This window comes from Vigna unguiculata, chromosome 8, assembly GCF_004118075.2.
Source record: "Vigna unguiculata cultivar IT97K-499-35 chromosome 8, ASM411807v1, whole genome shotgun sequence".
Lineage (NCBI taxonomy): Eukaryota > Viridiplantae > Streptophyta > Magnoliopsida > Fabales > Fabaceae > Vigna > Vigna unguiculata.
Genome location: NC_040286.1, coordinates 244,868 through 262,537, shown reverse-complemented (window position 1 = coordinate 262,537; position 17,670 = coordinate 244,868). Strand labels below are relative to the sequence as shown.

The 17,670-nt window shown below is 32.0% G+C and overlaps 1 protein-coding gene across 1 annotated transcript; it reads left to right on the top strand.

The window, feature by feature from the left end:
- The first annotated feature begins 1,906 nt into the window (after window positions 1-1,906).
- Window positions 1,907-5,184, top strand: LOC114193154 (probable alpha-amylase 2). Its single transcript, XM_028082860.1, has 13 exons — window positions 1,907-2,078; window positions 2,162-2,221; window positions 2,308-2,335; window positions 2,524-2,561; window positions 2,662-2,788; window positions 2,896-3,122; window positions 3,206-3,351; window positions 3,446-3,558; window positions 3,784-3,872; window positions 4,022-4,144; window positions 4,393-4,428; window positions 4,606-4,704; window positions 4,793-5,184. Exons 2-13 carry the CDS (start codon window positions 2,207-2,209, stop codon window positions 4,985-4,987), a joined length of 1,236 nt encoding a protein of 411 aa, XP_027938661.1. The 5' UTR covers window positions 1,907-2,078; window positions 2,162-2,206; the 3' UTR covers window positions 4,988-5,184.
- The last annotated feature ends 12,486 nt before the right edge of the window (window positions 5,185-17,670 follow it).

The window sequence follows — 17,670 nt, the reverse complement described above, 5'->3', positions numbered from 1 at the left end:
TAATAAAAGAAACACTTGACTTCTATTTTTTTTTCTCTTTTTGTTTTTCTATTATAATGCATTGTTTCGTTTATCTTTTGAAAAATGTAAGGCAATGAACAATGTTTTAGGTAGAACGCGGAGAAATGGCTTCCTTCTCCCTTTAGACACGGAATTGGTTTCATCATTATTTGATATAAATTCGTTTTTTTTAAAAAATCAAATAATTTTAAAGCATATTTTACATATTTTTTTTAATAATAAGAGAAAATAAATTCTCTAAATAGCGCAAAAAATATTGTTCGTTTAAATTACTTAATTTCTTCTACTTTTTTAATTTGTCCAAATACTTGAAATAAAAAATATTCATTTTTATTCATCTAAACTATACAAATTTTTAACACTATTTATCTTTTATTCTTGTTATTCCATTTTTATCTCTCTTTTCATCTTATTCCCAATCCAAAGCATAAATTTGAAAGCAATACTCAACAACATAGTTTTGTTTTTTTTCTTTTTCTTTATGTCTTTACAAGTGTTATAATGCAAGAAAAAGTGATTCTTTACAACTTTTTCTTCAAAAGTATTACCGTATCCTACCGAAAGGTTTTATTCATTTTGTCGTTGCTCATCACATAAATTAACCTTTTCCAGATGCCATCTGAATATGGGTATAACCACTTAATAAGAATCATTACTTGATGCTTACTGAGTATTGTGTACATATACAGTCTATCTTTACATTATTACTTCATATCTTTTTTTTTTGTCTCACCAAAAGAAAAAGTTACAAATATCATATAATGGAGAAATTCTATATTTACTAATATTTTTAAAAATAAAATTTAAAACATCGGTTTGGAAAAAAGTAACAAAATTACATTATTAATATAAAACAGATTAGTTTACTCTTATAAGATATAATATTTTTCAAGAACCATAATTACATTTTAAGAACTATTTGTGTTGATCTCATACGAGTCATGGTGACATATATGTGACATTATTGATATTCTATTGAAGCAAGTATGCACATGTAATAAATCATACATGTGCAGAACAGAAAAAATGAGCAGAACAACATAAGAAAGAAACTAATAATGCGAGACGGTAAGAGATAAAGAAGAAAGAACAAGTAGCATTAAAAGTTAGGAAAGATAAGAAATATTTTAATATGTTGTAAGAAGAATTATAGGTTGGTGGCATATTTAACACCTTTACTTAAAGCATTTTTTTATGAAATGAAATGAAGGAGTGGAAGCAAAAGATGAAGGAGAGTCCCCCAAGTTGTGAGGCTCTCCAACCTGAAAGGCTTCTTTTGACGTCATGTAGCCCTCTAAGTTGATAGTTTACATGTGAATGGATAAATCTCATTTTCTTAAGTTTGTTTTCATACGATAATAGTGACAAAAAAAATAAACTTAACACCTTGTCGTGTTTTGGCAAACTCTTACCCCCAGATTCCGTTAACGGGTTATCAACTTCTTAAAACAGGACACGAGGGTCTGGTTCTAGATTTTTTGGACTTTCTGCACATCAGAGCAGAGCTACTGGTTCTGGCTTTTTGGGACTTTCTACACATCAGAACCTTTTTTTAATTATTAAACATCGATTGTGATGAGAGGGTAAGTTGAATGTGCATTGTATGAAAATGGAGGATTGGTAATGTGAAAAAAAGATGCAGTTAATTTTTGAGTGTGTGGTGGTGGTGGTAGAAGAAGAAGGAAAAACAATGCAGGGTTTGAGAAATCATTTTCAGAAGCATATATTAATTGATTGGTGGTGGTGGTGGTAGCTTGCTTGCGATCTAAGCTGTGTAGATTGTAGCGGAGAAGAGACGGCTCTAGAAATAATTGAAACTTGTTGAAATGAAATGCTAGCGTTGAATTAATTCCCCATGCCTCTCTATTCCTCCAATTGGGAACACATTGAATATGAATTTTGTCTCAAAAGCAGATTCCCCTTTATCCTCACATTCCAAATTCCCGGCTAATTTCACCTCTGATTCTAATTCCACAGATTTTTTTATCCCTTTTTCGCTCTCTACTAATACCAATGCCTCACTCCCTCTTTCCTTCAGATCAATCTTCTCTTCTCTTGTGCGTTCCTCTCTTCTCCATTCTCTTCTTCTCATTCCTCTTTTCCCTTTCAATAATCAATTCTTTCCTTACTCTTCCTGCAGATATCAATTCCTTGATCAAACAACTTCACTATTCACAATCCTAACATGGGCTACTTGAAGGTTCCTTCTCTGCTATACCATTACCTATCTTCTCTTGTTATATTTCTCTCTATCTCATTTCTTTGTCTCTTTCTTCTTACGAGCAGGAACACATCAATCAACAAACTGATCCAGGTATGCTTTCACTCCTCATAAACCTCATTCACAACACAATTTCAACCAATGTGCTTTGGACGTAATCTCAGTATAGATCATGGCATTGAATGCCTTGTTCTAATTAGAGGACTTGTCTTTCTTCTATGGAGATCGTATTTTAGTACTGAGTTCATCTAATTTATCTAATTTCTGGTGCATGTGAGCAGCTGCAGTTTTACGTGATGGAAAAGAAATTCTTCTTCAGGTATATTTTAATCACTCTGGTCCACCTACACTTTATATTATTTGTAACTGTGAAGAACTTGCACGGACTAGAATTAACATTTAACAATTTCTTTTTGCAGGGATTCAACTGGGAGTCTCACAAATACAACTGGTGGAATAATTTAGAAACTAAAGTTCCTGACATTGCTAAGTCTGGATTTACTTCGGTGTGGTTGCCACCACCATATCATTCATTTTCACCTGAAGGTTACATAACTTTACGATAACCAGACAGTTTGTAATGTGTTTGTGATGTTTTTATCTTTTTCATTCAAACCTCCTGCAACATTTTTTTAACTTCTTCTCTAAAACAGGTTACACTCCGCAGAACCTTTACTCCCTCAATACTAAATATGGTTCTGAGCGTCAGTTAAAAGCTTTGCTTCAGAAGATGAAACAATATAGAGTCAGAGCAATGGCTGACATAGTTATCAATCATCGTACTGGAACCACTCAAGGACATGGAGGATCGTATAATCGATTTGATGGAATTCCTTTAGCATGGGATGAACGTGCAGTGACATCATGTACTGGAGGACTGGTAAGAAAAGTAATTTATGTTCTAATATATATTTTTGTGTTAGATATTGATTCTAAAGTTCTACTTCTTCTTCTTTATTTCAGGGAAATCGAAGCACTGGAGCTGTTTTTCAAGGATTTCCTAACATTGACCATACTCAGGACTTTGTGAGAAAAGATATCATTAACTGGCTTCGCTGGTTGCGCTATGATGTGGGTTTTCAAGATTTTCGATTTGATTTTGCAAAGGGGTAAGACATATTCTGACATTAGAGTATTGGGTTTTCTGTGATTTTTTTTTTCTTCTTTATCATGTTATATATCTTTTATATGCTGTCTATATAGGTTTTCAGCCAAATACGTAAGAGAATACATTGAGGGAGCAAATCCTTTGTTTGCTGTTGGAGAGTACTGGGATACTTGTAACTACAAGGGTTCTTCTTTGGACTATAATCAAGGTACATCTATTAAACCTTAAGTAAAGAATTTTCTAGAATTTGGATATGTTGTACTTCAAATACACAAATTTTACATGGGAGAAAATGACAGAAAGAAGCTCTCAAATATTTTTTTTTCCCTTGGATAAGGGTTGAACTTTTTATATTGATATGACAAATTAATGATTCACAGATTTTGTTAAGGTATGAATATTGAGCTTGCTACTTATTTTTCATGATTCGCAGATAGTCATAGACAACGAATAGTGAATTGGATAGATGGCACCGGACAACTTTCAACTGCATTTGATTTTACAACCAAAGGAATTCTTCAGGTATCCCACATATTTTGTACTTAGTTGTTAGTGAATCAATCCTATTGAACAAGATGATTTCTGCATAACCAAGTTTACCTATTGTTTACACTCAGCACATACAACAAATCCTTTTACACGCGAATTGATGTTCTGGTTTTAATTTGTAGGAAGCTGTGAGAGGAGAGTTTTGGCGGCTACGTGATACTCAAGGAAAGCCACCAGGTGTGATGGGGTGGTGGCCATCAAGATCTGTCACATTTATTGATAATCATGACACAGGCTCAACTCAGGTAAAACTCATTTCTTAGTTAAGTGCCATGGACTCTCACCTAAAAGATATCAGTCTTTTGAATTGAATTCTTTTATGGTGCTTAACTCTTAATAATTGGTGTTTCTGTTAAGAATTATGTTATCTAAAGGCTTATCCATAAATTGAATCAAGGTGTTTATTGAATAAAGAAAAGGGAGTAAGGTATGCAAAGAAACACAAAATTGTGTTCTACTACATCTTGTAACTTGTGTTCTTCACTGTGTGCAGGGTCATTGGCCATTCCCGAAAGACCATATTATGGAGGTATTTTATTTCTTTGGCATTAGTATCATATCTTACTAGTATTGCCATTATGTAAATAGTTTGACAGTCTATTTCTACATCATTTCTGTGTTTTTTCTGTCAGACAAAAGAATGTATATGTTGTTCTTTCTGTCATATATTTAGAATAGTCATATTTAAACTCATGTTTTATGACAGGGATACGCATATATATTGACTCATCCTGGAGTACCAACAGTCTTCTACGATCACTTCTATGACTGGGGCAACTCAATTCGAGATCAGATAGTGAAATTGGTATATAACATAACTAGTACCAGAAACATAGCCATTTCTTTTGTTTCATAAAAGAACATGTAACAAATTTACATTCAAACTACTGCAGATTGATATTCGCAAGCGTCATGGTGTTCAAAGTAGATCGCCTATAAGGATTTTGGAGGCTAAACACGACCTCTACTCTGCAATCATCGGCGAAAAACTGTGCATGAAGATTGGAAGTGGTTCATGGTGTCCCTCTGGAAGGGAATGGACACTGTCAACTTCTGGCCACAATTATGCAGTGTGGCATAAGTACTGATTCTTTGATACAAGATTAAGTGCTTCTGGTCTCCTTCAAATTATGATTAATAACCCTTTCCATTGTATCTCTATTATCAAGCATCAATGGCTGCTTTCTTTATGTAATATATATGTAACAACAAAAATAAGCAGCTTTGTTTATGTTATGTATAAAATAAATGAATAAGCATAAGTTTATATGGGTACCTATAATTAGTGCAGTCTTATTAAGTATCACTCTTTTCTCATTATCGCATTCGTGTATACAAACTTTTAAACAATGTTTAAAAAAATAATATATATGAAGAGAAACCAATTACTTTAATATATTCAGAATAAATAATTAAAATTCAATTATTATATGATAAGTTGATGTTAACCCATCACCACTATTAAATTAATTTTTAATCAAGACAATTTAGTGTTGGTGAAAAAAAAAGCTAAATAAAATCTATTTTTAATATTAATTTACTTTAGCCGCTTTGACCCACGGTGATGATAATAATTTTTAGAAAAATATTTGCTCCCGTACTTAATAAAATAAATGAAAAAATATTGTAGTCGACGAAAGATACAAGTGTAAATGAAGAAAATAAAAGTAGATGAAGATGAAGGTGAAAGAGATAAGTGTGATAAGATGGGTGTCAACGAAAGTTGAGTGTGAACAAAGAATATGAATGGGAGGAGTTTATATGGACAGTGAGAAAAAAAAATTGAATAAAAATATTTGTTATATTTAAATTTGAACCTTTAAATTAGAAATAATATATGGTTCTTATTTATCTTGAGATACATATAATATAGATTCATAACATATAAATTACTATCAGATCAATTGGTACCCGTTTAAATGGATATAAATACTAAAAATACTGTACCGACATTAATTTTATTTATTTTAGTCTGTGTTAACTAAACCGATGTGAATATAATACTATAATAAATGTTAATACTTATTAAGAAAATTTAAAATAGTTAGTATTGTCTTATAATTATCTAAGCGAGCTATATTAGCATCATCACTAGAGAGACTCTATTAGTATCAACTATGCCGATATTAATCTAAAACTACATAAATATTTATTTATTAAAAAATTAACAATAATTAGTATCGATTTCAAATTAATTAAATTGACTTAAAATAATTAGTATCGATTTGAAGTTAATTAAAATTGACTATGTTATAATAGTTAAATCATTTTAAGAAAATCTACATTTTAGTTTTTTTTTTCAAAAATCTTTATATATCAAGTTAACTTACTTTAATAATATAACAATATAGTAATTTAACTAACACTAATATTTTTTTTTTTTTGTAGTTAGTATTCACTTTATTTTTATTTAAGTATTAAAATGTTATAAAGTTTAGCTATTTGTGTCAATAAATAATACGTGGCAATAAGCAAGAAGTACTATGTTTAAGGTTTTTGTTGTTGTGTTTTTAGGCTATTTTAAATAAAATAAATAAATTTGAAGTAAATTACGACATATGCAGTTATATTTTAAAATACATATTATTAAACCTATCAATTTCTATAAATTTTTCAAAAAAAATAAATGTAAGATTAAGATAAAATTGTTATGTTTTAAAATAATTAAATTAAAAGTTATCTTAATGATACACTTTATGTGATTGATAGTACAAATACTTATTAAGATTAAATTGATTTTTATAACCTTTAGTTAAATTGATGAAAGGATTTGAAGTTTAAGTTTAAGCTTGTTCCATTTGTAGAAGAATTAGGTAAGATGGTAAAAGACCATGAGTTACCCGCATTAAAAAGTATATATATATATATATTAAGAAGGTTGTGATTTGATAGAGAACTGGGCTAAAAAAAATGTACAGATGAAAACCAGAGTGGTGTACTGATTGTACTTGAGACGCAGCAGATATGTGGTACACATGAGGAGGATTTGAACAAAAAGTTTGAATAGCAGTGAAATTATTGAAAGATTATTTAGTTAATGTGCAGATCTTAAACATTTTGATAATAATAATAATAAGCAGCACATGGTTGCAGAAATGGTTTCTCTTTTTTACAATAATCTAGCTTTACATGTCTTACCAGATACGGAGAGAGAGAGATAGCAACAGAGAGTCACATGGAGTTGTGGCTGGAAAGGGACTCACACACATCAACATCACCATCAAATACAATATTAGTCTTACATTTCATCATTTACTCTTTGAAAACCCACTTCAAATTACACCTACATTTATTTCCTACCATAGATCCCTCTCCCTACTTTGACTACAATATTATAATTCTTCTTTGCGATAATCTCTGTGTGTTGATGGATGAAGCACTTGGATATACCAATCTCAGCATAATGATGAAGATGATGAACTCTTTCTGCCTCTCTTTCCTACTGTGGTTCCCCACTTAACATTACTTTACTTTTCAACACTTGCTCAATCAAATCTGCATAAACACCCTAATCTCAGTTTCATAAACAATGCTTTCTTCTTAATCAAATCTCTTCCTTCATGACGGAAAGCTTGAAAAACACGTAATTATAAGGTTCATCAAATTGTGTGTGTGTGTGTGTGTCGATCTTTTTTCTTTTGCCACATGATGTTGTGGGTGAAGAAGACAAGAAATTAGTTGTATAATAATGGGGGTTTTGAATTGGTGGCTATTATGTAGGAAAAGTGCTGGCATGCATGGGAGGGGAAAAAAAAAGATGGATTATGAGATCTGGTCTTTAGTTTGTGACAGCTTTTTCAACACCTTTTCTCCGCGTTGGATGGTGCCTGTATGTATGATTGGTGAATAATATATCCTCCTACATACCATAGCATAGCATGGGAAATTCAACACTTTATACTAAAATCATCTTCTTCTTCTCTTAGATATTCAACTAAAATGAAATCAAATTGATAGAGTTTTGAAAATGTAGACAGTGATTTAAGGGTTGGATGGGTAGCCATAAATGAAGGAAGGAAAATGAGTTGGTCTCATAAATGCATGGCACTCCAATCCAATTGTTGTCTGTCGTTTTTTCATCTTTGTTGTTCAATTCATAAAAAGGTTGGACCACTCCTATTTTGGTTCTCAGCTTAAGTAAACATATTTGTAAACCTTTTCACCGTTTTATATACACCATAATAATGTCTGCATGTGTTCGGACTACCAAAATTTACTTCGTCAAATTTTAAAAAACACTAATTTCAATTAATTATATAAAAAAAAATTGTGTATCATTTTGTGATTTAAAATCACAAATTATAAAACATTATCCAACGAATCACTATATAAGAATAACGAAATCATGACATGAGAAATAGAAGATAGAAATTGAAAATTCATATTAACAAAAGGAAAAAAAATTTCTAAAAGAGCTTCCTGCTTCAAGTTTCTCATTCCACTTAACCATTTTTTTTTACTTTTAAATATATAGGAATAACTAATTCCCTAATAGGTTGGATATAATGATTTTTTTTTTACATATAGTATTTCTCTTGCAATATAATGTAATACATTATTCCTATTCTTTCTTAATGCTTCATTGCATGGTTTGATTATTATTATTTTCTCGCATCTAAATATTGGAAAATGTTTTTTAATTTGATTTTCATGATTGAATACATATCTTTAAGTTGATGACTCTTATTAATTTGTAATTTATATTACCAACAATTATTATCATTGGTAAATTTATCGATAAAATAACGACAATTTTTTTATCAAGTCTAATGAGATTATTTTTTGTATATTAAGAACATATGAGTGAGAAGAAAAAGAGAAGGGAGAAAAAGAACAAGAAGGAAGAAGAGGAGGTGACAACAACGTCGTGTCACAACGTCGAGTCATCAATGGTGGTAATCAAACTTAGAGGAGGAATACGAGGAAGAACATGTAAAGGAAGAGGAAGAGACGACAGATAGGAGGAGGATGGGGAGAGGAGAAGGTGAATGGGGAGATAAGAGGAAAAAGAAGAAGAGAAAAAAAAAAGGATGAAAAAATGGAGAAGTTCTTTGACTTTGTGGCGCCCAATGCCATTTGTGTACCTCCCAATGCTAGTTTCTCTGATGGAGCACCTTGTTCTCTGATCTTTTGACTCTGGGTTTGACTTTTTTTAACGTTCAACGTTGTTGTTCCTCCATTATTTCACATTTTAGTTCTTCTTCTTGCTACGTAGGATTACTCACTCATCTGGGTTTTGGAACAAAGCTTCCTATCATTAATTTAAACACAAAAATTTGGGATTAATGATATAATTAGATCAGTGTAACCCAAAATGTATTTCTCTACAAAAGCAAGATAAAATTGAAGATTAAGAAGCTTAAAAGTTGAAGAAAATTTGATTTTGTTAATAAAATATGAGTAAAATAATGGTAAAAATTAACATTATCAATAGGCTAAGTCGATGCTAGTTATAGTTGACCTTAAAGGCAAACGATAATGAAGTAGCGAATACGATTTTAGAGTCACATGCATGTGTGATGCAAATTTGATACTAACAATTTTTTAGGTATGACTATTGCTTATTAGTGTTGACTTTTGATGTAAGACCAACTTTATTTTCTGCCCTTATTTTTAAAGGCACACCCTAATCAATTAGGCCTAAAGGCTGGCCCATAGGGTGCCAAGGCCCCTAAAGCAGCAAAGGTCCTTCATTTTGCACTCACTTGCCAAAATAAGTGCTCTCACTCTTACCTTTCCTCTCCACAGAAACTCTGCTAGGGCTTAGTACTACCATGGTCAAGCTAGTTGGAACTCATTCCTTCTTCACGTAAGTTATGCCCCATCTCGTACTTCCTTTTTTTTCTAGCATTGTTGTCTTGGTTCCAGCAAGGGTCCCTCTTCGTAACCTTGTTTTCCTCTGTTCTACCATTTTTTCCAGCTTAGTAAGTTGTTCCCAGAGTTGTGGTGCTCACTGTTTGGGTATCCGAGTCTTTTGGCTAGCTCTTTTCAGGTAAGGGAAGCTATGACTTTTTTTTATGCTTTTATAAATAATGTGTCTGTTTTGGTTCTGTTGGGTGCTCTTGATGATTTGATGTGCTTTTGATGGTGTGAAAATAATTTGTGTATTGTTTATGGATGGATTTTTGGCTTGGCATGCGTGAGAGCAGGTGAGATCTGCTACGCTCGCCTAAGCGGGTTGTTTTTCGCCCAAACGAGAAGCTCTCGCCTAAGCGAGAATGACAGTAACTCCCCCCCTTTGGTTTCGAGTGCTCGCCTGAGCGAAGGCCTCTCGTTTGGGCGAGATAGGCTAGCTTGAGCAAGACCTCGAAGTGCTCTCTATTTTCAATCTTGCTTAAGCGAAAGCTTTTCGCTTGAGCGAGAGACCCCTGTCGCCTGAGCGAGAGCTCCTTAGCTTGAGCGAGATTGACAGTAGAGTTGTTTAAATACTTGTATGCTCCCATGATTGATTTGTTTACCCTTTTAAAGCATGAAAATATGATGCCAACGTTTTATGCAACGTGTTTGTGTTTTCTTTAATTTTTGTTGTTTGGGATTTTGTGTTCTTACATGTTGAAACCAGTGAAAAGCTATCAGTTTAGCTTAAGCGAGAGATTTTAGCTTAAGCGAGAATTTCTAGCTTAAGCGAGACCAATCTAGCTTAAACGAGATCAGTCTAGCTTAAGCGAGATCAGTCTAGCTTAAGCGAGAATTGTTGCAGAATTTTAATTCCTTACTTTAACTTGAACTTGTGGATTTATTCAATTACTTTTAAAAGCATGAATTGGGCGAATGGGTATGAGTATAATGGTTTATGGTCTGTGATTGATAAGTTTAACATGACATTGGCATGTGGCATGTATGAGATGGTTGGTAATTAAAGTGGCATGGTATTGGTATGAGATGAAATTCTATATTCATGGTTTGGGAAGGATGAGTTGGTATGGACTCCACATGTGATGGGAATGAGGATTGGTTATAGAGGTTGACATGAGATTTATGTGCATGATAAATATTACTTGATTGATTGAGTATGATTCGTTTGTGGTCAGTACGTAATCCCATGAGCCTCTAGGTGAGACCCCATGGTAGTGCTTCAATGGTCGGGACGTAATTCCATGACCCTTGTTAGTGGAAGTCCATGGTGGTGCCCCATCTATATAACTTGGTAAGGATTCAAGGTAAGGATTGCATCCTAACACTCTAAGGAGTCAGTTAGTCTCACTTAGAGCGGACTGACTCTTATGGTGAGAGTAGCAGGAGGCCTAAAACTCATTAAGGGCTAACCTTGTGTGTGAGGGAATTGATTCATTGTAACACTTGTAACACATAGCTCGGGGTTGAACAGCTCGGGGGTGAGCAGAGGTATCCACCACAAGTGCAAGTATTCGCTGAATCCGACCAGGTTATTTGTATCCGGATGAGTCGAGTCGAGTCTTAGTGTATTGATTGGAAGGTCATAACATGCTTGGATGATAAATGTATATTTGACTGTGAAAGTATGACGGACTTCATGATAAAACCACTTTTGGGCTCTAGCTTACCCTTCTGTTGTTTGTTGTGTGTTTTGTATATGTGGTTCTCTCTTTTGCGATGATCATCGACTTATTGATGTGAGCAGATGCGAGGAACACCTGTGGTCATCAGGGAGGTGATGGTTTCGCTGCCTAGTTCTCTAGATTTTTCTTCTCTAGGCTTTCTTGTTAGGCTGTGGCCCTAGTACCAGTTTAACTCTTACTTTACTATTTTGTTCTTAATGAACTTTGTATCAGTTTAGTTTTGGCATCGTGGTGTGCCTTGGATAACTGTAAGGAGTTAAGTTTAAACTCCGAGACTGCGCAATTATATCTTTTGTGTGATGCTTTATTTTAATTATGTTTATTAATTAAATGTGGTGTTATATTTGACAGACACTAAATGTGTATTTTCTCATAATGATTATGTAGTGAGAAGAAATGGAGAAATCGAATCATTAAAGGGTGCAACGTTGATGGAGAATACAATGAAGTCATGCAACGTTTATGGAGAAACAAGGGTAGAAAATAAAAATTAGTTTTTTATTTGCTTTTTATTAAAGGAATATTGATATTTTAGTGCTTTTAGAGAGTTGCAAGCAAAAAAAAAAAAGTGGAAGTACATGAAGAATTTGCCCAAGTTGGATCAAGTTGAGCAAGATCCGAATAAAGTTTAATCAATCTAGATAAATTGGGTTAGGTTGACCCTAAGTCTCACTCTAGGTTGAGTTAAACCTCTAAGTCTCATTGGGTTAGGTTGAATCTAAGTCTAGCTTGTTGGATTAAACTTTCAAGTTTAATTGGTTTATGTTGTACATAGGTCAATCTAGATCAACCTTAGACAAACTTATGTCAAACTTGGTTTAGTTGAACAAAACTTAATTCAATTCAAATATAAATTTAACTTTAATACGAAAAGATTAATCCAATGCACTGAGAAAATCTATTCCAATTTAAATTAAAAAATCAAGTTAATTTTATCTAGTTAAAATAAATTTAATTTTTATATTCAATCTACTTTATTATCTAAATTATATTAAGTTGAATTATAAATATTACTAAAAATTCTCATATATGGGAATTTTCTTGCAAATTTGTTAAAAAGATTTACAAGAAAAGACTTTTTCCTACTATTGTTTTCTAAGAATTTTAATTGATAGGTAATTCCTTCATGGGTAATTATTTCATACAAAATTATAAAATTCGCAAGTAATTCTTACAAAATTTGTTATGAAAAGTATTTTACACAAAATATTTTGTAAAAAAATTTACAACAATTTCCTATAATTTTTTTTTCATAACAAAATTTATAAGTATTTTCTAAAAAAAATTAAAACAAAATTGATAAAAAATATGAATGTTTTTAGTGGTAAGAAGTTTAATCGATAACTACCCTATATGTCCAATTTAATTCGTAATTCAAAATATGTGCATTCGATCATAAAAAAAAACATTTTGTAAAGACTAATGTGGTATTGTGCTCATAAAATCAATCCTATTAATGTTAAGAGAATGTTTGGAGAAAAATAACGACTTTTCAATTTTTCTAATTACTAATAGAGAAAAGGTCAGTCTTGTAAATATATGTTAAATATATCTCACACTTATATAACTCTCGTCACTTTTATTGGTAAGAGAAAAAAAAAAGTTGACCATAGACATGATCCGTATTTTGTTATACTACCCATAAATAGTATCTTTAGACGTTGAATAAAAGTTACAACAAACTTCAACAACAACAAATTCATTAATTTCGAGGTTTGGAGTTTCAGTAACACATCTCTAATTCATAACTTTAACAAATAGTATCTCTAATAAATTTAACAAATAATGTACTTAATTATATAAACTTTAATTCATAACTTTAATATTATATTATGAAAAAATCAAGTAAGATATTATATACGTTCAGTAATTTGTTCTAATAATAAAGTCAAAATTAATAATCAAAATATTAGGTTATTTTACGTCTTCACCAAAATTTCATAAAGACTAATCTTTCGCATATTTTTGTTTTTTTTAGGCCACAGAAAATAGAACATCAAAAAATATTAAATTAAGCACTACTTTGGTCAAATGAATAACTAAGATATATGTAATTGCATACCGATTGCAGACTCTATAAAAAAATTGCTTACCTCTACTCATACAATTATGCTTATAAAGTAAGTAGTTACTATCTACTAATTAACGGTGACTAATTTTATGGATACTCATCGACGCAAAAAAATTCGTATCTTTATGTTATTTATAATCAGTTATTGCTTAGGTGAAATGATTAATGAATTGACTCCCTGTGTTAATTATCAATTAGAATTAGTTACGAATCTATGTACTGGCCTAAGTAAGAGGAATTCATGTCTCCTAAGAAAATGATATTTTGTTCAATCCTAATACTTACGTGTACTAAAAAAAAAATCTACTTTCACATATTTCTACATTCTTCCCAAATTAGTCTCTTATGAATATTTGGGGATAAAGAGATACTTCTATCAATATATTTTTTCATTAAATTCCAATGCATAAATGCTTTGTTTGACTTAAATAAATTGTTTAGATTAGTCTAAGGTTTCAACTAGATTGTAAATAAATTATTATGATTTGATTAGATAAAACTAACAATTTTTTAATGTAAACATTTATGAATTAAAACTATAACAAAATGTCTTTTAACACCAAATTTTAGTGAAAAAGTTGTTAGTCACTACATACACAAATTTAGATATTAATTTATAAAATAAAAATTATTAGTTACTAAAATAGTCACTGTTATAAATAAACAATTATAATTAATTTTTAAAATTTAGTTGTCTAAGTTTTAGCTACTAAAATTTTTGTTACCACACAATTTTGTTTCTAAATTAGTTTTTATTTAATTAGTAGTCAATTTAACAACTAATTATAATTTTTTAATTATAATAATAATTATTTTACTAACTAATAATTTTTTTTATTTTATAAATTGATATATAAATTGATCATTACAGGGACTAACAATATTTTATCATTAAAATTGATTGTTAAAGAGTCATTTGCTTGTTCTTAACGAATTTTATTTAAAAATAAAAATGATCTAACGTTTCTCCCTTTTCCCCTTTGTACGAGTTAAAAAAAATTATAAATTAAGCTTTTGTAGAAAAAAAATAACAAAATTAGAGAAGCTTAAATATTACAATAAGATTACTCTAAAATTGTAATTGTGACATGGTTTATTTAAGTGTTGAATCTATGTTCGTTTTTTGTCATACGAAACAAAATTGTTAACCACAGCAATACAAGTGTGAATAATGATTCATTACATTGGAAAACACAAAAGCGACAAAAAATACTATGATTATTTCACCTAGTGTTACATCAAATATAATTATGCAAATATTTTGTAGAATGTATATTTGAAAACATGTTTCAATGTTGAATTATTAGGAATCCTGTCATGCTGTTTGTTGTTGCATTTTGATGGTTTTTTATTCTAGGAGGGTGTTTATTTTTTTAATAGTATTTTATTATTTTGTTTGCAACATATATAGATATTCTTCTAGGAATTTTTTGATGTGGACATGTATGATGGAAGTGAAATAGAATTGAGTGAAAATGGTAGGATTAATGACACGAGTACGAATGATGATAAAAATGAGGAAGAAAAGATTTATGGTACACTTGAAAAAAAACATTGTTCAAAATTGTCACCTTCAAAATTGAACCATTATATTTGGTGACAGGTTTGAAAATTTACACGTAACCTTCAAAATATGCATCAAGGATTAATGCAATAACAAATAATTCAACTTTGAAACATGATGGTTTAAATATTTATAACAACATCATCACACATTTATCAATCTTAATTTCAGAGAGAAGGAGATAATTATACTAGGATTCATAAGAAATAAAAGTTATAGCTTAATTCATTGCAAAGATTTTGTAGGAGAGATTTTTTTCTTCCGTCGCATCAGGTGAGTGGGATGGTAGTATTTTCAAATGGCAACGAGTACTTTTTTTCTCTTCGATGTAGAAAAATAGAAAATTTTAGTATTTAAAAATTATAACAAATTATTTATGATTTTTGATGACATTTAGTATTTATTTTGATGTGCTCTAAAATATAGGATTTAGTAGGGTTGGGAAGAGTAAGAAGTATGAGAGAGAAATGTGAGGAGAATGGATGCATCGAGAACGAGGGGATGGAATAACTATGATGATCTTTCATCCTTCTAAATATGCGCTTCTCAATCTTTTGCTCCTGCACCTACGTCTTCTCCTTTTTCCTTTTCATTAATGCCATAACCCAAATTATTAATTATTATTATTATTATTATTATTTATTAAATAAATAAATAATTAATTAATTAATAAATTAATCTCTCTCTCTCTCTCGTCCATGCTCCATCACATCTTAAATAGCTGCCTCATCCAGGTCTGAAAGCATCACAATTCACATCCTCTTCTTCTTCTGAGAGTGTTTCTGCACAGATTTCATTCATGGCGTTCTCTTCATGCGGGATTCGCAAAGGGTTTCTAACAGAGTTTATTGGCATTCTGTCCACCTCCACTTTCTTCTCTTCTCTCTGTCTCTCTCAAACACACACGTTAACTATCCATCCATGCCGTTGGAGGTGGGCATACTGCCAACTCAGTTCTGTTAGTCACTCTTTGTAAATCCTTCATGATATTTATTACGCCGTTTACGATCTGCACTTTCTATCATTTCTTCACTCCACAAGGTAAGAGATCCAACCACCACAACACAACCACCAAACCCCCCTAAACCCTTATTCATTTTCTAATTGCAACTCTCCATACAATACCTTCATGGATCTAACATATCCATATCACCACCCCCTTCTCCTTTCCCTAAACGCTTATTGTTAACTTGTCGATTTTTCTTTTCATGTGTTTGCGCTATTTTTTACTTTCATCAACTTTGCTATGGAAATTCAATCGGATATAAAGGGAGTGGGGTAATCCCAACACGCCCTAATTTGCTTCTTTCTGTTAAGTTGTGCTGCGTCCTTTCTTTACTGAATATCCGTTGGTTGGGTTGGGAGATGGAAACCCTAATCGCTTTTTTCTTACATTCGATCTGTTAATGGTGAAAGTTTTCATTTTTTTCTTTTTACCGTGGATCCATCATGTGCAGGGAGTTATGACATGTTCTTAGGTTTTGAGCAGAAGCGTTTTTACATTTAATTTCAGGGGGATATTTCATCTGCCAAGGTTATAATATAATTGGATTTGTTCATTTGGTGGTGTTAGATAGAATACAAGTAACTGCATATGAAAGAGATGTCTGGTTTGAGTTCCGTTCCATGCATGGGTGTGTTATTGGCATTTTGATTGAGAAAAAAGAAGGTAGTTTGGGTGATTGATGGTGTTTATTTGCAGATAATAGGCAGCATATGTAGTAAGCAGCATGAGAGGAGACAGATGGGTGTCAGGACTTGAAAAATGATGCGAAAGGGTTCCCTAACCTAGTGTCTGTCTAGTTGATTTGTTTCTAGGCTCCACGAGGTCTCTGAACGTTAAGTTAGGCTCATGATTGCATATTGACATTAAAACCCCCTCGCTCTTGTTTCAATGCAAAAGCTCATTCTCCCATGGCGCGTGACCTCCATCCAGAGTCAGTAGTAGTACCTCTTGTCTGTTTCCCATCAAAACAAAACCCTTTGTTGTTTGAAAATTTTGAAGTTCATGGGTGCGATTAATAGTGTAGTTGAAACACGCGACAGAGAGGGGATGGCCCCCCAGAGTTGGGAGGTGCGATGTGTAGATGAATGCATCTCAGAGAGTCGCAGCTTGAAAATGGTTCGAAGTGTGTACGATTGCACAGTGTGCTAGGAATTTATGTTAATTATGGGACCATTTCATTATTATGGCATGGATGATGGAGCTGGGGTTTCCACTACTCCCACAGCTATGCTATAATGAGAGGTAACAGTGGCAGAACGTAAGACCCCAAAGGATTTTGTTTTGGTTCTGAAATCTGGGGCTAGTAACTCACAGGACTTGGAGTTGGTGGACCAAGGATTGAGGAAGTTGGTGAAAAGTAAAATCAGATATCTTTATTACTGTTTACTCACTGAATTGCCTTTTTCTTCAACATGGATACGAGGCTTTCTTTCTTTGCCTTTGCATTTGCTTTGCTTTGCATTGCAGGCAATCATGCATCCTAAAGATCACACACCGCACCTTATTTTGCACAACCTTTTCATTCACACACTTTTATGAGCTACCAAATCAAATGATCATGGCTTTCGCATGCAACTATAATAAACGCGTGC

What these genes read in the sequence shown, in the direction of transcription:
- LOC114193154 (XM_028082860.1), top strand. An exon ending in CAATCAACAAACTGATCCAG is followed by an intron (nt 2,336 to 2,523) that starts GTATGCTTTCAC and finishes GCATGTGAGCAG; the next exon opens with CTGCAGTTTTACGTGATGGA. An exon ending in TTCTTTGGACTATAATCAAG is followed by an intron (nt 3,559 to 3,783) that starts GTACATCTATTA and finishes CATGATTCGCAG; the next exon opens with ATAGTCATAGACAACGAATA.